The 24,765-nt window shown below is 35.3% G+C and overlaps 12 protein-coding genes across 12 annotated transcripts; 5 read left to right on the top strand and 7 right to left on the bottom strand. All coding sequences in view use genetic code 12, as the record gives it.

Annotated features, from left to right (window-relative positions):
* Positions 1-2,131: 2,131 nt before the first annotated feature.
* Positions 2,132-2,353, bottom strand: DEHA2C00924g (DEHA2C00924p; the record flags this gene model as incomplete). The annotated part of the gene is made up of 1 exon (XM_002770105.1): positions 2,132-2,353. One exon carries the CDS (start codon positions 2,351-2,353, stop codon positions 2,132-2,134), a length of 222 nt encoding a protein of 73 aa, XP_002770151.1.
* A 156-nt stretch (positions 2,354-2,509) lies between these two features.
* DEHA2C00902g (DEHA2C00902p) lies at positions 2,510-2,692 on the bottom strand (the record flags this gene model as incomplete). Its single annotated transcript, XM_002770104.1, has 1 exon — positions 2,510-2,692. The coding sequence occupies one exon, from the start codon at positions 2,690-2,692 to the stop codon at positions 2,510-2,512; it is 183 nt and encodes a 60-aa protein (XP_002770150.1).
* A 552-nt stretch (positions 2,693-3,244) lies between these two features.
* DEHA2C00880g (DEHA2C00880p) lies at positions 3,245-4,282 on the bottom strand (the record flags this gene model as incomplete). The annotated part of the gene is made up of 1 exon (XM_457719.1): positions 3,245-4,282. The coding sequence occupies one exon, from the start codon at positions 4,280-4,282 to the stop codon at positions 3,245-3,247; it is 1,038 nt and encodes a 345-aa protein (XP_457719.2).
* A 583-nt stretch (positions 4,283-4,865) lies between these two features.
* Positions 4,866-6,359, top strand: DEHA2C00858g (DEHA2C00858p; the record flags this gene model as incomplete). Its single annotated transcript, XM_457718.1, has 1 exon — positions 4,866-6,359. One exon carries the CDS (start codon positions 4,866-4,868, stop codon positions 6,357-6,359), a length of 1,494 nt encoding a protein of 497 aa, XP_457718.2.
* A 702-nt stretch (positions 6,360-7,061) lies between these two features.
* On the top strand, positions 7,062-8,555 carry DEHA2C00836g (DEHA2C00836p; the record flags this gene model as incomplete). The annotated part of the gene is made up of 1 exon (XM_457717.1): positions 7,062-8,555. The coding sequence occupies one exon, from the start codon at positions 7,062-7,064 to the stop codon at positions 8,553-8,555; it is 1,494 nt and encodes a 497-aa protein (XP_457717.2).
* A 377-nt stretch (positions 8,556-8,932) lies between these two features.
* DEHA2C00814g (DEHA2C00814p) lies at positions 8,933-10,480 on the top strand (the record flags this gene model as incomplete). The annotated part of the gene is made up of 1 exon (XM_457716.2): positions 8,933-10,480. The coding sequence occupies one exon, from the start codon at positions 8,933-8,935 to the stop codon at positions 10,478-10,480; it is 1,548 nt and encodes a 515-aa protein (XP_457716.2).
* A 205-nt stretch (positions 10,481-10,685) lies between these two features.
* Positions 10,686-11,996, bottom strand: DEHA2C00792g (DEHA2C00792p; the record flags this gene model as incomplete). Its single annotated transcript, XM_457715.1, has 1 exon — positions 10,686-11,996. One exon carries the CDS (start codon positions 11,994-11,996, stop codon positions 10,686-10,688), a length of 1,311 nt encoding a protein of 436 aa, XP_457715.2.
* Positions 11,997-12,422: 426 nt separating this feature from the next.
* On the top strand, positions 12,423-14,066 carry DEHA2C00770g (DEHA2C00770p; the record flags this gene model as incomplete). The annotated part of the gene is made up of 1 exon (XM_457714.1): positions 12,423-14,066. The coding sequence occupies one exon, from the start codon at positions 12,423-12,425 to the stop codon at positions 14,064-14,066; it is 1,644 nt and encodes a 547-aa protein (XP_457714.2).
* Positions 14,067-15,189: 1,123 nt separating this feature from the next.
* Positions 15,190-17,886, top strand: DEHA2C00748g (DEHA2C00748p; the record flags this gene model as incomplete). Its single annotated transcript, XM_002770103.1, has 1 exon — positions 15,190-17,886. The coding sequence occupies one exon, from the start codon at positions 15,190-15,192 to the stop codon at positions 17,884-17,886; it is 2,697 nt and encodes an 898-aa protein (XP_002770149.1).
* A 228-nt stretch (positions 17,887-18,114) lies between these two features.
* On the bottom strand, positions 18,115-19,029 carry DEHA2C00726g (DEHA2C00726p; the record flags this gene model as incomplete). The annotated part of the gene is made up of 1 exon (XM_457712.1): positions 18,115-19,029. One exon carries the CDS (start codon positions 19,027-19,029, stop codon positions 18,115-18,117), a length of 915 nt encoding a protein of 304 aa, XP_457712.1.
* A 511-nt stretch (positions 19,030-19,540) lies between these two features.
* Positions 19,541-20,539, bottom strand: DEHA2C00704g (DEHA2C00704p; the record flags this gene model as incomplete). The annotated part of the gene is made up of 1 exon (XM_457711.1): positions 19,541-20,539. The coding sequence occupies one exon, from the start codon at positions 20,537-20,539 to the stop codon at positions 19,541-19,543; it is 999 nt and encodes a 332-aa protein (XP_457711.2).
* Positions 20,540-22,277: 1,738 nt separating this feature from the next.
* On the bottom strand, positions 22,278-23,054 carry DEHA2C00682g (DEHA2C00682p; the record flags this gene model as incomplete). Its single annotated transcript, XM_457710.1, has 1 exon — positions 22,278-23,054. One exon carries the CDS (start codon positions 23,052-23,054, stop codon positions 22,278-22,280), a length of 777 nt encoding a protein of 258 aa, XP_457710.1.
* Positions 23,055-24,765: the final 1,711 nt, after the last annotated feature.

Below are 24,765 nucleotides of genomic sequence, written 5' to 3'. Positions count from 1 at the left end.
GCCCAGCAAGTACTTCTCCAATTACGGAACCAACTATAAGCGCAATATAATGCAAACTTAATTGCTGTGCATTAAGATGAAATAAGACACCAAAGGTTTGTGGCATTTCAACCACAAGAGCAATATTGGCATAACAGAATGTAACTGCTAAGGCAATCACAGCCATAGAAACATTATAATTCCAAGCTTGTTTTAAAGGTCTGAAGAATATCTTCCAATGTAATGGTTGTTGGCTGCGATTATAACATCCAAACCATCTCATGAAGCCTCCTTTACTTGGATTTATGGAACGAGCATGCTTATTTCTGATATATACAGTTTCCTCCGCCAACAACCAGAACGAATTGAACAAAGTTCATGATCGCAAACGTAAAATATATCCACCTAGTACCTGCATGATATTGCACGAAACCCATGAAGAAAGGTCCACCGGGAGTACCTAAAAGAAGTCCAAGAGACCACCAACCATTCTTCTTTCCCCTTTCGTGGGCGAATGCCAAATCAGCTACAACAGAACTACCCGCAGCAGCCCCTGTCGAAGCAAAAAAGCAAACTAATATTCTAAGAGCCATTTGCTGTCCATAAGTAGTACAAAATCCACCACCAATATTAAAGGCACAACAGATCAAAGCTGAGAAGGCCAAAAATACGCCTCTACCGTACGCATTCATAATTGGAACCCAGAGAAATGGTGCAATACCAGCAATACATATTTGTGCAGAAGTTAAATATGATATTTCAGTCATAGACTTTCCGTACTCTTCTGCCATCGCTTCATAAGCAGGAGATATTCCCGCTTGCATGAACGCACAACTAAACGCATGGAAAGCTATTAAAATGATTTCATAATTTTTTTTCCAACTAGGCCAATTAAGTGGATCCAAAGGGTCGCTAGAAGGTAAAGGGTCCAACTGCACTGAACCATGTCTTTTCATGAGAAAATCATGATGTTCAGCAGTAAGAGCTTGTGGCTCGTTTATAATTTCAGCATGCTCCAAGCTTAATTTTTCAATATCACCTGGAGAAGAAATAGATCTTTGCTCACTTGTCATTTTGGTTTCCAATATTGATGAAGTTCATTTACATAAAGTGCTTTGGCCACTATTTATATATCCATCGGATTTGTGCTCATTATTTTCTCGTGTCTTGAGTTGAGGTGGAGTTGAATGGAGAAATTCGGTTTCTCATCCGTATTATTTAACGGTTTCTTTCAGGCAAGGAATGGCTGTAAATTTTCAAATAGTGATGTAAGGAAGCAGTATCCGCTAACCTATAGCTACCCCACATTTTTGAACCGACTCCGATAGTTCATGATCCAAGCATATTTTATAACATCTAAGGTTGACGCAGAACACACAATATGTCTTAGAGGTTAAATATACTTCGTCCCCATTTCCTTGAAGATAATATCCTCTATTGAAGTAACTGTCATTCAGCAACAATAGGCAGTGTATTCCGAAGAAATATTTTATGTTAAAAAAAATTTTTTATCGCGGACTTGTAATTAGTAGGATCAGTCTCCCACTTGCATCACGCCTGCAATTGTTCGGACTTGGCAAGTCGGTATAGTTCATTGAAACACCCATTTATCCAATATTTAAAATCTCGCGAACCTTTTCGAATTACGCAAGATGCAATAGTAATTATTGTAATTCAACCAACCGTTATGCATCTTGAAAGGTAAAGAGGAGTAATGTGACAAAGCTTCTTTACACGCGTAATAATATGTGTTTTAACTGATCTGCGTAGGATATAAGGATAAATCTCGGGCCTGAGCGGCCACGTGATTAGGGTGAAGTGAAGAAATTATTCGAATTATGATCCAGTTAACTCGATTATAGAAATATTTAGATTTAAGCTAAGAATATAGGTTCAATTTCTAATGTGGTAAAATAGTGCGTTTGTAAAACCAGCAGAGAATATTAAAGCTCTTGCAATACTAAGCTTATTCCAATAGTCAATCAAGGCCTCCGAAGTTGTTATATATAAGTTCTTGTTCACTTTCCAATCTTGAAAGATTTTTAAGTTTCTTAACTGTTCCCATTATTGCTACAAGGGTAAATGGTATAACCGAAATAGATAATACTCCACTTACAACTGCTGCTTGTCGAATGGCAGTTCCAGGGTTAGCTTAGTATGCTTCGTACATATAACAAAGAAAACCAACGAAAGCAGATCCAGCCATTAATTTGGAAGCATCGTCATATATTTTTTCCCACATTTTAACTTGTAGCTTTGGCGGAACTTGTTTTTGGCGAATAATTGGAATAAATATACTAGAAACGGCAATATTACCACCAAAGAAGATTGATTGTGAAAATAATCCAAGTGCAAGTACAGAGGTTATCGACATTGTTTTTATAATAATGTTTAATTTGGTAAATTTAAAAAAATAGATGTCCTTAGAAAGATATATATTGGATTGCTATGTCGTTCCAGTACCCTTGATCCTATGACACAAAATGGGAGTGGTTAAGAGTACGAGCGCCGAGCTCAACCTTTATTGGTTTCAATCGAAATGGAATGTATAATGTCCAAAATACTCCATATTGGGCCTAATTTCAGGTTGATTGAAGCTAGAGGGAACTCCATTCAAAGCATAACTTAATATTTGCATACAAGGCATGGAATACCACCTATGGTCTCGCAATACTTTTAGGTCATTTCCCAATGTCTTAAAGAGAGAATCCATACTTTCGGTAGCTGAGGATCTGAAGACTCAACACAATCAGATCCATTTATAATGGAGTCATTAATTTTTAGACTATTTCGTAAAACAAGTAAAGTTCCACGTCAGCATTAAGAATGTCAATATCTTTTTTGAACTGAGATACGCAAACATGCTAAATTGAATCGGAATAATCCAGGGATTGGTCTTGAAGCATACTAACTATTTCATGAAACATACTTATTATATTGTGAACTATTTCTGCTGGGTCAGACATCAGCTCATTTATCAGCTGTAGTTTGTTTCTAATTCTACCGTATTCATCAAATTTGTAATTTCAGAGAGGTTTGTAACAAGCAGTAATAAGGTTGAGGCCATTTTGTATGTATAAAACTAATAGAAAGACGAATCGATAAAACATGAATGAATTTGAATACAATTTTCAAGCATGGTATAATCCAAATGTAGAGACTTTACAAGAATTTTATTATGTTCTGCTAAAAAAAAGAATGAATTTCATATTAATAGCGAAAATCAAAATTTAGCCTTATTTATCAGATAACTAATTGTTACATATTATAATTTGCTAGGTTCGAAAACAACTCTTCCCTTTATTTTTCCCTTGGCTAATTTTTCCATATATTCCGGTAATGATGACATGGATACTACTGATGAAAGTGGTTTAACTCTATCTTGTGCCACCCAATTCATACATTCTGCTTGCTCCTTGGATGTACCTCCAAAAGAAAAGGTAACTTTAATTTCCCTTCGTGCTAACTCGTAGTTCTTGAAAAATAGCTTAGACCTTCCCAAACCAACAGGCATAATTCTTCCCCTTTGCTTAACATACATCTGACACGTATCAAACGTCTCTTGTAAGCCACAGAAATCAAAGCAAATATCGAAAGATTCTTTCTTGTGCTTAGATACACGAAGGTCCAGATAAAATTCAGAAGCACCATACTCTTTCGCCAATTCTTCAGTTTCACTTTTCAAGTCAACGGCCACAATATAACATCCATAGTTGCGGAGAATTTGCAATGCGTTGAGTCCTAATCCCCCAGTTCCAACAACTAATACTTTAGACGTAGGCAGCAAATCTTTCTTGGCCCTATTGATAGCATGAAAAGGTGTTAATACCGCATCAGAAGTAACGGCAGCTTGTTCATATGAAACCCCATCTGGAATTGGGATTAGTCCGTTTAAATTTTTCACCAATAAATACTGCTGGAATCCTCCATTAGTACTTAATCCATAAGCCTTGGTTGAATTCAAGCAGTTATTGTCACTTCCACCACGGCAATTGGCACAAGTACCACAAAATAATGGAATACTTACAGCTACACGAAGTCCCAATTTATATTGACTAGGCACTCCTTCTTTCCCTACCTCAACAATTTGACCAGCAATCTCATGTCCCATAACAAACTCCTCCGGAACATGCTTTTCTTGCGCATACAAGATATGGAGATCACTCTGGCATAACCCCGCCGCTTTTACCTCTATCAAAACTTCCCCTGGCGCTGGGCGAGAAATTGGCCAATTATCATAACGATGTATTTTCTTCAGGCCACGCTTGAATCCATAGGCTACTTGTGTACGTGGTAACGTCATTTCTTTACTTATATTTGTTGAAAATTATTGAAAGATTTAGTATTGATCTTAACAAATCTATGTTCTAAGGAGAAATTGTGTGTGGGGTAATATCGATCGGTTCGGTACTTAATTACAATACTTACTGACGATTTTATTATCTACCACCCGATCCCTAAATTTTCAACATAATAAGCCTCAGAAAAGATCGGAACTTGGTATAATTGAATATATATGACTAGCCTATATCGTTAACGAGGACAAATTCGTTTATAGCTTACTGATTGATAAGGCTGTTTGAAAACGAGAAATTTGAAATTGTTCTATTGCCACGCAATTTCAAGAGACCGATCGAATTCCAATTTAGATTTTCCAGTACTTATCATACGAAGGCTAGATAAAGAATTGGCAATATCAAGCGATAAATGAAAAATAAAACGAAGTTAGAGTCCAATCGTATTAGGAAGTTCCGAAATATGAGAAAGTCAAGATCGCGACAAAGCTCATAATTTGTTTATCAATTATTCGTTCCGATATTCTTGAAAACTTATATATCTTCTTTAAAATAGGCAGATATAGCATTCTATAAGGCATTGAGCAAGCAATGCCAAAAAATCCAAATCAATATTCGGAAACAGATAGGCTACTAGAAGCTCAAGGCTGGCTCGAACACGAAGTTCTCGGGAGCACTTCTGGGTCCACTATGGGGTCGTTATCTACGCTTCTGACCGAGTTTAAATATATCTTTGTCAATTCTCCCCTTATTGTGATCACTTTATTACTTCAGTTTTCGTTAAACTTTATTTCTATATACTATGTTAAACAATTTGGAGAGAATAAATTAGCTGCAGCTTCGCTATCTAATACAATCTACTACGTTAGCGGATCGGCAATATTTAATGGATTTGCTACCTCATTGGATACTTTGTGTAGCCAGGCTTATGGAGCTAAAAACTATTATAATGTCGGGTTATATTGTCAAAGGTGCTTTCTATTAATGTTGATTGTATTGGTTCCACTTACTTTCTTCCATTTTAATTGCGCAACTATATTCATCAAGAGATTTTTCATCGACGACCCAGAAATTATTGAGAGCTGTAATGCATACTTGAGCATATTGGCTATAGGTTCACCGGGCCTTGTAATGTTTGAGGTTCTCAAAAGGTTTGTTCAAAGTCAAGGGATTTTCCATCCTCCTGCGATTGCGTTGGTTTGTTTGTTCCCAATCAATCTTGCCTTGAATAACTTTGCAGTTCCTCGATATGGCTATTTGGCAGTCCCATCATTAGTAGCGTTAAATTATTGGTCTATGGGAATTGGCCTCTTGGTTTATATTGCATTCACAAACAATATAAAAAACCCAAGAAAATGCTTTCAAAGGATTTCGGACGCTCATGAATTATTCCATAATGTAAGAGGTATGGTAGTTCTATCTTGTAGTGGAATTATAATGGTCGTCAGTGAAGCAATGGCATTTCAAATATTAACCTTTATGACTTGTAAGTTAAGCATCCACGAAATGGCTGCACAATCAATTGTTTCAACTATTGCAAATGGAGTATTTCAAATGCCATTCGGTGTTGCGATTTGTTGTTGTACCAGGTTGGCTAATATTATAGGCACCGGCAATATTGCGAATTTAAACATCTTGAAAAAGACATATTTTATTATTGCCTTTGGTTTAGGCATCATCAATTTCTTGTTCTTGATTAGTAGTGCTTCATGGTTAGCACAAATATTTAATCCTACTGATGATCCTACAAACGTCGTACGGGTTTTAACTACTAAAGTCTTGATTATTATTGGTATCAATCAATTTGCTGATTGTTTCAATATTATATGTGCAGGGATTCTTAGAGCACAAGGCAGACAAACGACTGGTTCTATGTTAAGTTTTATCTCATTCTATTTTATAGCTTTACCTTTAGAAGTACTTTTAGCATTCAATTTGAAAATGGGCATTCAGGGGTTATGGGCCGGCCTTGCATTTGGCGTATTTATACTTGCATCATGCGAAGCTTTCTGTGTTATTAACCTGAATTGGTCTAAAATTATCAGTCAATTCTTGGCTAGAGAAAGCAAATCTCTGATTACCTAAATTTGAATGTTCCCAATTAATGAAAACTTTAATAGATAACGATAAGCACTGCATGTAGAATTCCGAACCAATTATAAAATAATCGGTGATTTCAGATAGCTTCAATTTTTTACATGTAAATTATTCTATCAATTAAATACTGAAAACGAAAAGTTTAATCATTTATTGATAATAGGAACAGATATGTTCTTATTCAACAAGCGTTATATCTATCTCGTCCCCCATAAGTAGCCAAAATGAAATCAAAAGGTGAGTCCGGTATGAAAAAGACTACGGTGAAGTTCACAAACTTTTTTAGTGCTCCACCAAGATGTAAAAAGGCTTGTATGAATTGCCGTCGAAGAAAGTAAGTATTTTTCTTATCTTTATTGAAATTAGTGTTGATTTTAACGTAAATTCATTAGAAAAAAATGTGACGGGAATATCCCTGTCTGTGGCACTTGTAAGGTTAAGAAATACATTTCTTGCTGGCAAGAGGTTCAAAATCCAAGCAATGGCTTGCCCATTTTAGTACAGACTGATGAATATGATAATTCAGATTCTGTCGGAAAGGATAGTTTTGTTCAAAGATATAATGAATTGGACAATTGGCCACAAACCTTACAGAAGGTTAATTGCGATCCCGAAGATGCTGTTTTACTGAATAATGGTAGCATACGTTTAACTAATACAAGATTGAACTTAGAAACGCATCAGGTGGAAATGTATGGTGAGAATAACAATAGTAACCTCCAAGGAAAAGAAAAGATTGGCGAAAATGGTTATTGTGAAAGAAGACCCGATGAAGAAAGGATTAATGAACTAATAGTACCACATGGTGAGAATAACAATAGTAACCTCCAAGGAAAAGAAAAGATTGGCGAAAATGGTTATTGTGAAAGAAGACCCGATGAAGAAAGGATTAATGAACTAATAGTACCACAAAATCTTTACTCGGGGATTAATTTTAGTTTGGATAGTCAGGGTTTACATTTTTTGGAGTTTTTCAAAATTAAGGTGTCTACACTTATAACAGTTGGACCACAGTCATCTAACTACTTACTAAAAACATTCATTCCCTTAGCAGTAAATAGTGAACCCATTCAATATGCTTTAGCTTCATGGGGTGGTATGTTCATAGATGGGAAGCCAAATATTCATAATTACCAGGTTTATATGGTCAAGGCGTCGAAGCTTCTTTTAATGGACTATGACATGTCAACAGTATTCAGTAAGAAGGATTTTTTTGTTATCTTAGGTTTCTTTTTAATTGCCATGTCAATTGAGATATGCTCAGGAGATGTCTCTCGATGGGAGACTTTCCTTGAACAATGTAAAAATTTAATAATAAGACAAGGCGGTATTATCAAAATTTTACATGACTTTCACTTTAGTAATGATATTAAGTGGATGATCTCAAATCTACAATTTCATGACATTTTGTCATCAGGTACATATTTGAATGGTAGTATATTGATGGATGAATACAAAACTGTTTTTAGAACTGGTAAATTGCTAGAAACTGATAACTATGGTATAGACCCATATCAGGGGTGTAATCAGCCAATCTATTTGCTACTTGGAGATATTGTGAGTGAAAATGTTATAATTAAACAAAAACGAAAGCAATTGCAAGCTGATTTACATAAACTTCACGATGATAAATCACAGAACCCATCTTCATTTGACACACATTGCAATAGTTTTAGCTCGAAATTAAGAATCACATATTACGAATATATAAATTCCAGTGTAAAGAATTTGAGAGAAGAGGTTGAAAAATGTCAGCCACATGAATTACAAATATCGCTGGGTTTATCTCAAGATGAATTAGAAGCTCACCTATCCTTATTTAACTTAATAAAATATTCATGCGAGCTATTGCTTCTTCAAATAGAAATGATACCTCCCTCTTCATATAAACTGCAAGCTATATTGATGCATGCCTTGGATCATATAAACAGCATAATTGATACTCGGATGATTCCGTGCCTCGGTTTTCCTTTACTCATGTGTGGGATGGTTGCTTATAAAAAACAAGATCAGGAAGTTATGAAGAGGCAAATAGAGAAGCTTATGCAAACATATTTTGTAGGAAATATGGAAAAAATATACTGCATAATTAAGGAAGCTTGGAAGATGAATACGGATGGGAATTTATGTTTTGATTGGGCAGAGATTGCCAACGAAAAAGGGTGGCTGTTATTTTCTTGTTAGTATCATTCATCTTATTCGATAATAGATAATATACCTCTTTCTCTCTAATCACTCAAAATTTATTAGATTAGATAAAATCCCGATGTAGAATGCGATATCTGATTAGAATCCCGAAAAATGGTTGCGGAATTTCCTAACCTGGACACCCTCTTACTTATCCATGTCCTCATACACTGGGAATTACCACTTATCATGGAATAGATCCCTCGTATTAAAGACCCAATTTCGTCCATAAGTAAATTTCCAAAATTTATACCTCACAATCTTTGAAACATACGATGCTTAGGGAAATAATTAATAAAACTATTTACACATCAATTGAATACCATTTGCAAATTGTACTAGGTGTACTTTTTTTATCAGTTATTTACTTTCTAATGGTTCGACCTTTTTTTGCTTCCCCTTTGAAAAATATTCCGGGGCCATATTGGAATAGGGTTAGTGTATTTCCATCTTTAAACTCTCAAAGGACACATAAGTGGATTGAAACCGTCTACAATCTACATTCAAAGTACGGTACAGTGGTAGTTCTTTCTCCTTATGAGATATCTGTCAATGGATCATCTCAATACATTAAAGACATATATGTGAAAAACTTTTGCAAAGGTAAGTTCTATGATAATTTTCGCAATCATGGCCATGACAATCCATTTTCCGAACTGAAAAACGATGTTCATTTGAAATATAAGAAGATATTAATGAATACTTATAATAAAACTTCAATCCTTTCACCGCAAAATCCAACACGAAGTCACTTAGTTAGCACTGTCCTGAAAGTGCTTGGAAGGGTCCGTAAAGAACAAGAATTAAACAAATATAGAGCTATCGATGTCTACTCTCTTTTTTCTTGTCTTGCGATGGATGTAATTCTGGCATTCGAGTTAGGGAAAGACAGTGGAACAAATTTATTAGAGCATCAGGAATCAGAAGAGGTTGTTCATTGGTATAGAAAAAAGGATAGTATGGGGTTCTGGACTACATTAATGCCACGGTTTTGGAATTTGGCTGCAACGAAAGAGATCAAGCAGGCTGTTAATAGTATTGAACAATGGCATATGAGTTTGTACTCTCATGCAGAAAAAAATATGAATGAAGAGAAACAATCCTATTGTCCTAGCTTAAAAGTTTTGCAACTAAATGGATTTCATGATAAAAATGCTTATAGTTTTATCACTGATAATATATTTGCTGGTCATCGAACAACTGCTATACAATTAACATATTTATGTTATGAAATCTCAAGACCAGTAAATAGAAAGTGGCAAGATATTTTGAAAAGAGAATTAGTTGAACACTTTGATGAGCCGCTAAATAATGAAAGTATAATACAAGATTTTGAAATAGTAGATAAGCTACCTGTTTTGAATGCTCTCCTACAAGAGAATTTACGGGTTCATTCTTCAATTCCTGGAGCACAGCCAAGAGTTGTTGATCGTAAATATACAGTGGAGGTGCAAAAAGTAGATAAAATCCTGAAGGTATTAATTCCTGAAGGAACCATCATTTCTTGCCTTCCATATGCAATGCATAGACAAGAAGAGATATTTCCATCTCCAGATAACTTCAAACCTGAAAGATGGCTACGGTATAACGAAGAGAATGATGCTGATTTTAAAGCACGTATTAGCAATCAACAAAGATTTATGATGCCATTCGGTAAGGGAATTCGCCTGTGCTTGGGAATGAATCTAGCTCTATTAGAAATCAAGTTTACACTTGCTAATTTGTATTGGCATTCTCGATCAGAAATATCTGACAAATGGTGCAAAATAGAAAATACCCTTGGTGGGTGCCCTATAAAGTTGGGGCAGATATCTCAGGGTATGAATTGTACGGATCAAGAGAAGATGGTAATGGTGGATTCATATACAACCCGCCCATTGAACGATGAATGCTGGCTAAGTTTCTATTTTCGTAACAACTGAAAGAAAATACTATATAGATTAATCTTTAATTTAAAGCCTGTATTTAATATCATCTAAATTCAATATATATCAAAATTTAATGAGTCCTATAATTTGTATGTTCTACTATCTAACTTACTACAATATAAAGTGGAATGTAAAGTTTAAATGTTTCTATTTTATACTATTTAACTGTATTCAATATACATTATCTGAAATGAAGTTTTTATTGAACAGGAGTAATTACCATAAGTCCAAGCAAGCTTCTTGCTACCTCGCTCGCTACCATCGTAGTTATTTCATTCGTGTCGTACGGTGGTGCAACCTCAACCACGTCCGCTCCAATAACTTCTAGACCTTCTAACTTGTCCAATATTGTTAACAATTCTCTGCTACTAAATCCACCGGGTTCAACTGTTCCGGTTCCAGGTGCAGAACTGGGATCGAGTGAATCAATATCTACTGTTATATATACCTTTGAGTCACCCACTCTATCCTTTATTCGTTTTACAATTCCAGCAATTCCAATATCATCGATGTCTCTGCTCATTATTCTTTCAAAACCTATGGCTGAATCTCTTTGAGTATCGTTCAAGTTTTCATAATACCCTCGAAGACCAACGTGAACATTTTTACTCTCCGAAATCAAGCCACGTTTTGCAGCCCAATGGAAGAAAGTGCCATGATTCAAAGCAGCATATTCAGTAACGTTTTCATTCATTTGATAAGGGTCAATTGTGTCTAAATGACTATCAAAATGGATAACAGCTACTTTTCCCCATTTTTCGTAAACCGCCCGCAAACAACTTAGAGTTACTGTATGGTCCCCTCCTAAGGTTAAAATCCTTGAAACTTTCGAAAGACTAGGAGTTGTAGGTTTAGTTTTCAATATAGCACGTTCTGCCCTATAAAGTTGGTCTAGAGCAATTCTATTATCAATAGGGGTCATAGGTGGATCACCACAGTCAACGATCTTCCCATCCTTAAAGAGACTAAAGTTCTTCCTGAAAGGTGAAATGCTTCCCGAAGACATCCTTTTCGTTGCCATTCGGATACCTAATGGTCCAAAACGAGAACCAGGGCGAAAACTCACTCCCGTATCAAAAGTAGCCCCAACGATACCAATATCGAACTTCGTTTCTCCTGAAAAGCAATTTGTCAACGGTAAGTGAGCAAAACTTAGAAACCCACTAAGAGGATTACTTACGTATCTATCGCTTCTACCGGAAACAATATCCGTAATATCATCCTTGTCTGGATATGTAACCTCTCTACTTGCCCACAAAGAGGTCTTTTGCTTTCTAATTGTCTTTTCCAAATCACTGTAGTCACCAAAGTATACTTGTCCAAAGTATTCATCTAGAAAATTATAATTTTTAGATTCATAATGCAGCACTACCTGTTCTGTGATTATATTCGGAACTGATTCCATTATGCTGGGGTCGCCTGCTAATAGCCCGTCAATTTGAAAGCTGGCTTGAGGCAAGATCGAAGCCGCAACAACATTTGTCAAAATATTACACCAAATGAATAGCATTATGAAATCCAATTTAACTAAACATTATTATCCTTACTTTCATTAAGGCAAGACATCCTTTATTAAGGAATCTTTGCTTATTGACTCCGCGCTTATCCAAATTTCCAGTCATCCTCTTTAGGCAATTCCGAAAAGCTGCTTACCTATTTCTGCGATACCGTTGAAATTTCGCAGCTATTGCCATCTAATCTTTCATTACATACTATTATGATTAGTTATCTTCAAAAATAGCTTTCTAGATAAGAGATAATTGATAAGGTTTTTCAACGATAAGAAGAAGCTAACTAATGAGTGATAATGCCAACTATTAGTATAATACTAGATTATTATCTAGCTTCATAAAAAAACATAAACAGTGTTTTAGGATAGTGCTCAGGGAAACTAAGGACTTATAAATCAAAACAGGTATATATTAAACGAAAAAAGATGAAAGCAGAAGTTTATGAAGTTCAAACTTCTCCTGTGTCGAGCAGTTCCGATAACATAGTAGCTAAGAATGATTCAAACTTGGGAGAAGTCCATAGAAAATTAGAAGGCAGGCATGTACAGTTGATCTCAATAGGAGGTGCAATTGGGACTGGATTATTTGTCACTATCGGTACTGGTCTTATAAGAGGTGGTCCGTTGGGTATCCTTTTGGCGTACACTTTCTGGACATTTATCGTAATGTTGCTAACTTCTGCCGTTGGTGAATTCGTTTGTTATCTACCAGTTTCATCTCCATTTATATCAATGGCTGGAAGGTGTGTTGATGAGGCCTTAGAATGTTGTGCTGGTTGGAATTTCTTCATTTTACAGGCGTTATTTATCCCGTTTGAAATAACGGCTGTTAATGGCATGATCCATTTCTGGAGGGATGATTATAATCCAGCAATAACACTCTGTATCCAAATTGTCATATATGCCGCCATTAACCTCTTTGCTATTAAGCTCTATGGGGAGATTGAATTTTGGTTATCAATGGGAAAATTAATATTATGTATCGGTTTATTGTTTTTCACGCTTATCACGATGTCTGGTGGAAATCCCAAACATGATGCCTTTGGATTCCGCAATTGGAATGTTTCTGGTGGTCCTATAGCTGAATATATAAGTACAGGTAATGTGGGTAAACTCGATGGATTCTTAGGTGCATTGTTGGGTCTGGCCTGTTTTACGATATTAGGTGTTGAGTATATATCTATGGTTGCTGCAGAAGCTAAAAATCCAAGAAAAGTGATGCCATTAGCATTCAAGACTGTATTATTCAGGTTAGCATTATTTTATATCGGGGGCGCTTTATGTGTATCAATTCTAGTTTCTTATGATGATCCACTCTTCGTCAAAATGACTTCGGAAACTTCCAATGCAGCAGCTTCTCCATACGTGATAGCGATGCAAAACATGGGAATTAAAGCTTTACCTGACATTGTCAACGTTCTTATAATTAGTTCTGCCTTTTCTGCGGGAAACTCTTATACTTTCTGTGCAAGTAGAGTATTGTATGGTCTAGCAAAGGGCGGTTATGCACCAAAAGTATTTCGAAAGTGTACTAAACATGGGGTACCTATATATTGCGTTTTAGTCGCTATTTGTTTTTCTTTATTAAGCTTGATGCAACTAGGTTCTGCTAGTTCAAAGGCTTTAAGTTACATGGTAAATCTATGCACAGGTTGTCTGTTATTAAATTATGGGTTTATGACAATCACTTATATTGGCTTTTATAGGTCATGCAAAGCTCAAAATATCGACAGAAACTCCCTACCATATACTTCTTGGGGACAACCTTACTCCATTTATTTGGCAGCTTTTTTTATATGGATAGTTGTTATTATATTGGGATACAGCGTATTTATCCCTGGCATGTGGTCAGTGGATAATTTTTTATTTTCATATGTATTAATATTTATTAATGCTGCCATCTACCTTTTTTGGAAATTTTGGAAAAAAACAAAATTTATAAAACCTAGTGAAGCAGATTTGATTACTGGAATTAAGGAAATTGAGGAGCACGAATATAATTATTATTCACAAGATGGACATAAGGAAACAAGTAACAGGATTCAAAGATTATTTGGTTGGGTATTTTAGTATATAAGTAATATTTCGAATTAAAATTGATTTTAATTATTTCTATAGAGTTCACAATTTTTGTAGAATTTAGTAATCCAATAAAATAAAAGAATAAAATGTAAAATATGTATAAATAACTGATTTAGGTTATTAACAAATAGTAAAGGGAATATTCGTATATAAAATAAGTTATATTATTTTAGAGCCGCCACATGAAAGGAGTGTTTTTGATTTTATCAATCCTATTATTGATACACTTAATTCAAAATCCTACAAAATAAATCTGAAACACTCCGAATTTATTATCATAATTAAAGAAATGCCACGCTTTTTGGTTTCAAAAGCTCTTCTTCTAATGAGACAGCTGCAAAATCTTAATTCACCAGTATTCAATCTGAATAGCCAACACTTTAACTACAGAAACCTTCCCGTATTGAAATGTATCAAAAAGTGTCCATATTCATATTATTATCACGAATCGTTCCATCACAGGTTGTGTTTAGTATAATTGCTCTGATTGCTCTTTGTGAGGTATTGATTCAGTTTGTCAGGCAATCGATACCAAGGGTTTTAAGTTTGACGATAAGCCTTTCATAGTTGAGTATACTACAAGAATGAGCTATAAAATATAGTGTGGTCACTGAATAGTGCTTCCACCCTACATGGCAAAACTATACTGTAATTTTGGCAGAACTAAAATACTGATTCTGGCTTGTTGAACAATATAACCTTCAGAGCTCCGACCCAAAGTTGAGTCTGTCACAATAGCACCTTAGACAATTTTTTCCAGTAGAATTTGGTTTGTCCCGAATAACTGGCACATAATACGGTTAATTTTGGAACAATTCATGGAGTCTATTAGGATAAATATCCCTCACCATATTTGGTTACACAATTTATAGCAATCGCACTACAAAATACTTCCCCACCTTTCTTTTATAAAACAGTTTCAATTAGAATAATTGTGCTCTTTAACAGTATAATGATTAATGATCAATTTTAATTTTTAAATCACCGGTTCTAAGGCATTCCTATAATTTATAAGTTGGTATAGAACTTTGAAACATTTTTTTATACAAAACTTTTTATATTTCAGGCTTATAAAAAGGTTATGGACATTCAATAGTTTGAGATATACTAGATGACTAGGAAAAGAATAAGATCGACTTTGGTCTGTGTTAATTGCCGCAAGAAGAAAATGAAATGTGATAGGAATTTGCCTTGTTCTAGCTGTGTAAATGCCGGTATAGACTTGACTTGTGCCTACAGCTCTCCTACCTATAAAAAACCTCAATTTGAAAAGAGTCTTGACTTGTATTCTACGACTTCAATTCAAAATACATTTCAAACTCCAGTAAGTGAAGATAATCCCGTATCCATAGAGTTATCTGTTAACCAAAGACTTGAAAGTTTGAGACATAAAGTCAAAGAACTTGAAGCTTCAATAGCTGCTGAAACTCCAACGAAAACTCATGCTTTAACTCCCGTTAATGATCCAACTCTATCACTTCAAGAACACCACGTAAACCGAAGAAGTCAGAATCCCATAGCTTCAGAGGAGGACACTATTAGTTTTCTTAGCTCATTCAAACAACCATCTAAAGATAAATCAAGAAACATTTCTTATCCATATCGCCCGTTGCAATTTATATTTTTGCTGAAAAGAGATCCAGGTGCTAAAATATTCTTCAATTATCAAATGTCATTGAAGAATTTTTCTTGGAGGAATTCAAAGTCTAATGCATGCAAGCATAATGTATTATGTGAACAAAACTTAACAAAAAATAGCGAGGTTGTTCCTATTGATCAAAAATCTAGAGATTTTTATGGAACCAGTTATATAAGTAAAATAGATCATAACTATACCTACTCCGATACCATTGAAGCTAAGAATGCTATATCAAATTATGGAATTAATTTAGGGTTGACATTCTGCAATAACGAACTCGGGGATCGAGAACTAATAGATAAAATTAAAGTGGTTTTACCAAAATCAGAAATTGTTTCAAGATTACTAGATATTTTTTTCCCAACCCTTTATCCTTTTTTTCCTTTCATCGATGAAGCTTCTTTCAGGGATGATATTTCTAAAATAGTTAAGAATGATATGGAAGGGTCTAAAATGGAAAGTAATATCCTAATTAGCAAAAAGAAAGACCTAGCAACTATATGCATATTACTAATTGTTTTGAGAATGAGCTACCTATCAATATTTAGTAATTTTATAAATCAAAATGATAGTGTTTTGAACCCGCAAGACAAGCTGGTAGAGAATTGCGAAGAAAGAATCCTAATGATGAACCCCGTCAGCTTGGATTCTATTGAAGTTGCCGAATCATGCCTTAAAGAATTTGATTTAACAGCGAACCAAGATCTACTAATTCTCCAAGCTGCGACTTTTATGAGAATATATCGAAGTTATGCACCTGAAGAAGGAAGTGGATACGCTGATGGTGACCTGCTGGTTTTCAATGGTATTTTAATTCATATGGCAAATTCTTTGCATTTAAATAGAGACCCTGACTACTTTTTGGATCGTGAAACAGATGAGAAAACCAAACATTTGCAAAGAAAATTATGGTTTTTCTTGGTTAATGCAGATATGGAAGATTCAATAACCTTTGGAACCCCTATATGGACAATGCAAGACAACTATGATACCAAGCTCCCGTTTTATTGTCAAAATAATTCGAACTTAGTGGATATAGACTTTGAACGGCAAGTGATAAAGGCTTTTGAATATTTGAATCCTGTAATCTCCAATACTCACTCTATTCTCGAGACAATTCTAAAAGTAAAGTCGACACCAAAGATATCATACGTTGCAAAATCCTTGTCTGAGCTTGAAAATTTAATTGATACAAGGCTTGGAGAATTAAATGAACACCTTGTTCCTGACGATAGTTTACCAGAATTTTTAAAAATAATGAAACTAAAGCTATTCATACATTGCAAATTGTTTCTATCTTACACTTATTATTGTCTTCATGTATATTATGAAGAAAAAGGGATATTTGATTTGCATTTATTTTATTTAAAAAAACTGGCTGTGATCATATTCAATGACTTAGCAGGTATTTCAACTACTTTATTACACAGTTCTAGACAATCCTTTGGACGTGCGTTTACATTTATAATGACACCAGTATTAGAAGTATTTTGCAGAATGGAAATTGTAATTAGTCTGATAATACTAATTAGGTTGCAATGTACAATAAGAATTGTAAACAACAATCACTTAGAGGCAATTGGGTTGAGTGAAGACTCGCGTGATAGATGTATATTAAATTTGCAAACTTTATCACTCCTTTTCAGAAAGCTTGCAGACAAAAGTATAGAAATGGTTTCAATAATAGGCAATAGGTATCGTTTTGCTTGGCGCTCGAAGAAAGCATATACTTATATCCTGAAGTTGCTCTTCGAAAGTTCAATATATGATAATAATGAGCAAGATACTAGAAAAGCTGCATTGAAGTTCTCTTTAAATGACCAAGAGAATATAATTGAGCTATTGGAGTCATCGATTAATATGAAACATTCAGAGACAGGAAATCACAATACCCATATTGGCCTTGGTAAAGAAAATAAATTGGAATATTTAATGAACGAGAATCAACTTGAAAATTTATGGAGTCATTTAGAGTCATTAAGGTCAAAGAAGAACGAGTCTAGTAATTACAAAAATTCACACACAACTAGTAATACGGACAAAATTGACAGTACCGATTACAGTAGCGAAAACATGATACGTGATTTTGATTTTTTCGGAAGCTTTTCATTTGGTGATTCGATCCCAGGCTACAATCCGATTTTTGATATGTTTCCTGCGAATTCATAATACAAACATGACGTGATGAGAAGATATATTAGTTGAACAAGTTATTCTACAAAACAAGAATCATCCTCTTTTACATAGATATTACTGGATCTAAACAACCATAGAATTATATTATATAAAATGAATTTTATCGAAAAAAAGCTTTAATCAAAGACTAAATTGTTGGTCGTCTCTGAAAATAAATTAAGTAAAAAGTCAGTAGAGAACAAAGGTAACAGTTAAATGATATCACATGATAGTGAGGTCAAAAGTAGGGCTTGAGGGAGTTATTTCAAGAACTGCCGGTCCGAACAAGATGTTAGAATCAGTCAAATTACCCGAATTATCTGAAGTAATAAAAGCATAAGATTGGCCAGATGCTTCTCCGGGAACATCAACTTTAATCATTTCATTTTCGATATCTGCTGTCATCGGAAGAACATCCAAACCGCTAACAAATGTGACACAGAAACTGGATGGAACATCTCCATCAGCCATAAATGTCACTGTAGAATTTGCAGCGACTGGCATGCCTTGAGTAACATTAAGCCCCTTATATGCCATTACCGGCAACTTAGCGTTAGATGACGGGCACTCAGCAATAAACCCTGATGCAATAGAGTAAACTGCATTTAGACCCATTGGCGTACCGAACGGATTGGCCATGGGTACTTCTCCTACGGCATTACGAGCAGCTGATTGATGGAGTGCTTCAGTGGCCAAAATTGATGCTGCAGCAGTGAGATATTGCTTAGATGTCACCATAGGCGATGCACCCAAATATGCCGACACGCCAACACCTTCAATTGTTGCAGCTAGAGCAACGAAATCCTCAGCAGATTGCATAGGAAATGTATACGTGCAAGTCTCTACTGGTTTGGCACCAACAGCTTTAAGGCCAGCCTCAAGATATTGAACGTGCGCTTCTTCATCATGAGCAATATACTTCAATTGTGAATAAAAATCGGAAGAAAAGTTGGCTTTTGTGAAGTCGTCAACTGACCAGGTTGAAAGAGCCTTCTTGTAGAATGCGTTCTCAAGGTGCTCAAGAGTGAGCGCATATTGCAAAATATCAACATCAATGTCATCTCTTTTTGCAATGTTAGCTGGCGCGGCGATCGTGGATGCGGCCATTAAACCGCTTAGTAAAAATGTAAGTCTCATATTATAGTAATATTAGTTAGATATTCCAATAAATCCTGGTAAGAACTAATAATTGAATTCTCTTTTATATGTATCTGAAAAAGTATATTAAACTATAGTGTAATCGGTATTGCTATTTCGTAGCTGGATTAAATCCTACTATATCCAACTATATCCAACTATATCCAACTATATCCTAAACTATTGGTCTATATCCGATTATATCCGGCTAAAACCTGTTAACTACCCCACGAAGCAACTCGACAAGTAGATAGCGGACCAATTGAGTACTATTGTTATAAGCAAAAACAACAACTTATGTCCATTAGTAATCCAATGTAGTCATTACTTACCATTCTAAGCAATGTACCACTATAGAGTAATAGCCAAGTTTGTGATTGCCAGAGATAAGTAATTTTCGGCCTTTTAATCCTGTCTAATAATAATAAGATATCTATTAGAGAATATATGGCGTAAATACTCACAGGGTACTTCTATATGTATTCTAATTTCTAAAGAAAAGCAAAACAAATCAGTCAGTAAATGTAAAGTACTTTCTGACGGACTTGGAAAAAGGTTTCTTCCATTCGGTTTCGATGTCTTCAATAGGTACTGCTTCTATTTTTGAATCGAGAATCCCTTCTGCTAAAGCGGCTGTGATCTCTTTGAATACATCAGACATATCTGAGTCGGTTAATGGTCCTAGGCCACTACCTAATATCGAAAAATTTGCACTTCTTAAATACGCAGCAGGAACCGAAACTTCTGCACCAGACATTTGGCCTATCTGGATCCAACTTAAAGATTTCGTTTTATCTTTCCTAGAATTGATGAAGTTTCCCATTGATCTCAATGCAGGCTCACCCCACACATAATCCAAAACAACATCAACTTCGTCTAGCTTTCCGCTTCTAATAATATCTTGGTCATTCTCTTCAAACGACACAATCTCATCTAATAATGGTTGATTTTGTTGCAATTCCCTTAAATCTTGACCCGATCTTGAAATACCTATAACCTTTTGGGCGTTAAATATATTCTTACTGACTTGAATTGCCAATTGACCCGATGTTCCAGTAACACCCAATATCGCAACGATAGGATTCTTAACCAATGTCGGCATCCTCGGACCAAGGGCAAAATACGATGACATTACTCCATTTGATAAAGCAGCAACCCTTGCTATTGCTTCCTTTGAGGTATAATTACTTGGAAGCTGGTGAATGTTTTCTTTTTTGACATTAACATACTGAGCGTATGATCCCAAGCCAGGCGCAAAAGTAGTAAAGTAGACCAAATCATTTTTCCCTTCAATATATCCTACTCCATCAACTCCTACTATTCTATCATCTTCACTACCCAGAACAGAATAGTGGTTACCTGATGCCCTTCCCCTGACCAAATGATGATAACCACTTGCTGCCACCCTTACAACAACTTCATCCTCCTCTGCAGGTTGCAATTGTATATCCTTGAGAAAAGGGGTTGCCCTCGATTTTGTAGTCACTGCCGCCTTTACTAGTCTTGACATTTATTCTGTTTGATAATTCTTTTCTCTATGGGATATTAGTTTATCATGAGCTATAAAACCCCATGTATCTCACTTTTCCGTCAAGTTAATATACAGTCCATGATAATTTCACTGACAGCCACAGCTTTTAGGAAATACGATTTTCTAGAAAATGGCAAAAATATGAATAAGGTATTTCTATGTGGAGAATAGACCGATTACATCCAATATTCTACCGTAGATATCTTTGATATGTCGTTTCCAAGTAATCATAATCATCGCATCCGAAAAATAACCGGAACAGTGTGCCGATAAAGAGCGTCAAAAATGTTCTTTATCGGCACAATATATACAGTACATGTATTGGGTAATGGTATTACAGACAGACTTGAAGTTTAACAAGTATTTTCTGTTGAAGTGCTGGCTAAAGGTTCTGTAGTCCGTCGTTAAGGCTTTATCGTTCACCGTTGTCGGCCGTGATCAAATATAAGATCTCATCCATTAACCTAAACTTGATCCATCGGCTCTAGATTCAAAAAGAAGGCATCATGGCTGACAATTCCATAATACGTTGGTTTAATATCACTATCAAAATCAGTTTGTGAGAAAGAAGATGTTATACTGATATATCGAAAACATTAATACATGTGAAATATCATGACAATAAGCGTATAGAAGAGTAAATAATTATCATAAGGCATATATAATATAGAAAAGTAAAGAATTAGCACAAGGATGATATAACAGTAATTATTTCATTCTAATTGAGATTTATCTACTTACGAAACTTCCTAAGTATTAACAACCAGATTTACTAAGTAACTACTACCCTTTTTTGTCGGGATATCTATATTCAGAGAAGAAAAGTTGCAAGATTGACCATGGTTTGTACTAAGAAAGTTGAGTCTTCCGACTTACGTCGAGTTCTCGACCTTTCCTTAATGGATAGTTATTGCCACTTTGGATCATTTTGGTCATGATTTTAGGGATATTGTTATCCGTTTACGTACCCTTCCAGCCGAGAAGCATTCGAAGGAGCTAAAGTTGTTGGCGTTTCTGTTCCATTAGCCGTTGGTCTTATAGTTATGATGATACCTCCGTTATGTAAAGTTCAATGGGAGCATTTTTTCAGTTATTTTAGTCTGAAAAAATATTTAAGATCAATATTAATATCTTTGGTGATAAACTGGATTATCTGCCCATTTTTGATGTTTGGTCTTGCGTGGCTTACCCTATTTGACAAGGACTAATACAGAACAGGAATTATAATGATTGGATTGGCAAGGTGTATTGCTATGGTATTGGTGAATGAAATATCGGATGGTGATAACTCATCATGTGCGGTTATTGTTCTTGTGAACAGCTTACTTCAGATTGTTCTTTATGCACCATATCAAATAATTTTCTGCTACGTAATAACAGGAGATTATCATGCGCAAGAAGTAGGAACAGGTATGACGTATCTGTTGGTAGCACATAGTGTTGCATTCTTCTTAAAGGTTCCATTGGCGATTGGCTTCTTGATTAGACTTATAGCCAAATTCACCATAGGAATAGAACTGATCGAATCAAAGGTACTTCGCTTTATTAGTCCCTGGGCATTGATAGGCTTATTATATACGATTATCGTTATTTTTATTGAGACAGGGACTGATTTTACTCATTATTGTGACATCGGTTCGTCCAATACCTTTAATGCATGAATGGTACAATTTGATCAACTTTAATTTAAGGATCTGTTTCAATGTAATTTGTCTACCTATCGATATACCAATCCTCCGTCAACTATAATGGATTGACCTGTGATAAAATTACTGTTACTACTTGCGAGGAATGAAACTAAACCCGCTACATCGTCTGGCATGATGGTTCCTTTAATTGCCGAAGAGTCATAATGAATCTTCCTAGACTCTTCCTTGGAGATACCTAATTCTACCTCTTTCTCTAGTATACCACGTTGCATTTCTGTTTCCACCGTTCCAGGACAGTACGAATTAACCGTGATTCCATCTGCGGCAAGTTCCTGTGCTGCAGTTTGCGTAAGTGCCTTAACTGCAAATTTGGTAGAACAATATGCACCCTGATTTGGCATCCCTAACTGACCCGATATCGAAGCTGCGTTTATAATTCTTCCTGTTCTATTCTGAACGTCCTTAAATTTCCTAGCAGCCGCTTGCATTCCAAAAAGAACTCCCTTAACATTTACAGCCCATTGTTTCTCCAATTCATCTTCCGTAATATCCGCAAACGAGTTAACGAGACAAATGCCTGCATTATTTACCATTACATCAAAAGTTCCAAACTTTTCATAAGCATTATCAATGGTCTTTTCAATTTGTGATTTTACTCGAACATCTAGAGGATAGAATACAGCATTACCACCGAATTGATTGATTTCCTGTATGGTCTTCATTGCAGCCTTATTTTGGTTTTGTAAATCACATATAACAACGTTCAATCCATCTTTCGCAAGTCTCTTAGAAATAGCTTCACCAATACCTCGTGCTCCACCTGTGATAAGTGCAGTTCTTCTCATATCTATTAACTAATCTTTTTAATTCTCAAATATCGAATTTCGCTTCTATATTTTATATATACATTTAATACACGGAGCCTCTCCTCACGCCCCCACCACGGAGTTCGCTAATTCCATTTCCAGGAGACAAAGAGCACACGTATTTAGTTTGCACCTTTTGTATGCTTTTGGAAATAGAACGATAAAATAAAGGACTTTCAAGGGTGAAATAAAAAGCTTAATGATCGACCGAATTGTTGGAACCCATTTCTCTATAATATATGCATTGATGTGTTATCCAATACCTGTAGGTATCTATTCCATTTGAATATTAGTGAATCGCTCCAACGGTACTCATTGATGTGGAATATTTAATCACTTATTTCTTATGGCTTTGTGTATTCTTACTTTCATTATCTTTTATATCCTTGTAGTGATTTTTTGCTATAAAAGTTCTGGTTCATACTGTGACGTAAATTTTTGGCTCGGGATAAAAACTATACGAATACAACTATAAATGAGCGAGGACATAAAGGTATAACTTAAAATGCAAAGTATGTTCAATTATGAGAGGGGTCCAGAAATACTTACACTATCACAGGTCTCCATAACCGTAGATTTAAGAATCAGGACAGGCGATTAAAAATCATATGATGAATTCTGTTCAGTACAGGGTTAATTGAAAACTATCATACTAAACAATTACTCATTTTTCTAATGGATGTTTTCATTACACTCTTCTTATTGCTCAGAAGATGACATAAATTCCAGGTTTTTCAGACCATAGCGTACTTAACATTTGAACTTTGTTTGAATTCTTCGTTTATGTCCGCAAATCAATAATTGAACAGGTATTCCATCGCTTCTATTCAACTTCTCAATTACATCGTTTAATAATCTTTCTTATTCTAAATAAACTTGTGACAATTACTTCCATATTATTAAGCAGGATCTCTTTAGTTCATCCTGTTTTTCATGCACACTAGTTCTACAATTTGCCAGAAAATATTGAGGTATTCGTCAGTTTCTAGATATCCCGTGGAACTATAATTGGGATGGGCGATTTCGGCTTACTTCAGCTTATGCCGCTCATTTATTGTATTTTTATATCTATATTATCTTGTGCAGTTTGCCAAATCATAAATAATATTGGGAATGCACGGATCTTTAGTAATTTCTCTTATTTTCTAAGTCATTTCGAATAGTCGTAAATTAATGGCCTTTTGAAATATTATCAGCGAGAGATCAAAATGAATTTATCAGTTACCAGCTGTTGTAACGGCCATAGCTTTAGACCTGATTCTCAAAGGATATATTTCGGAAATAATGGAGTAGACACCCGCCCAAGTTGAGGCGAAGAAGAAAATGAAAGGAGTTGTAATAAAAATTTGAGCATTATCTTAAGGTTTTATATGTATATCGTCTACGGTGCCCAAGACTGAGTAGATCAAAAAACAAATAGCCATCGCAAAACCGCCGCTTAATAAACATGATTTCCTTCCAAGTTTCTCAATTGTGTAGATACCAACAAAAGTATGCAAAGTTCACAACACCCACACAATAGATGTCTGGAATGAATCACTCAATCTCACAGCATCAAAGATATATGTACCATAGTAGAAAAAACAGTTATTACCAGTTAATTGTTGCAACGATTGCAACATAACACCAGTTATAACACGCATAAGTATCCTTGACTTACCAACAATCAACTGACCCCATGATGCATTAC

Source organism: Debaryomyces hansenii, assembly GCF_000006445.2.
Source record: "Debaryomyces hansenii CBS767 chromosome C complete sequence".
In the NCBI taxonomy this organism is placed as follows: Eukaryota; Fungi; Ascomycota; class Pichiomycetes; order Serinales; family Debaryomycetaceae; genus Debaryomyces; species Debaryomyces hansenii.
This window is presented reverse-complemented; position numbering and strand designations above follow the sequence as displayed.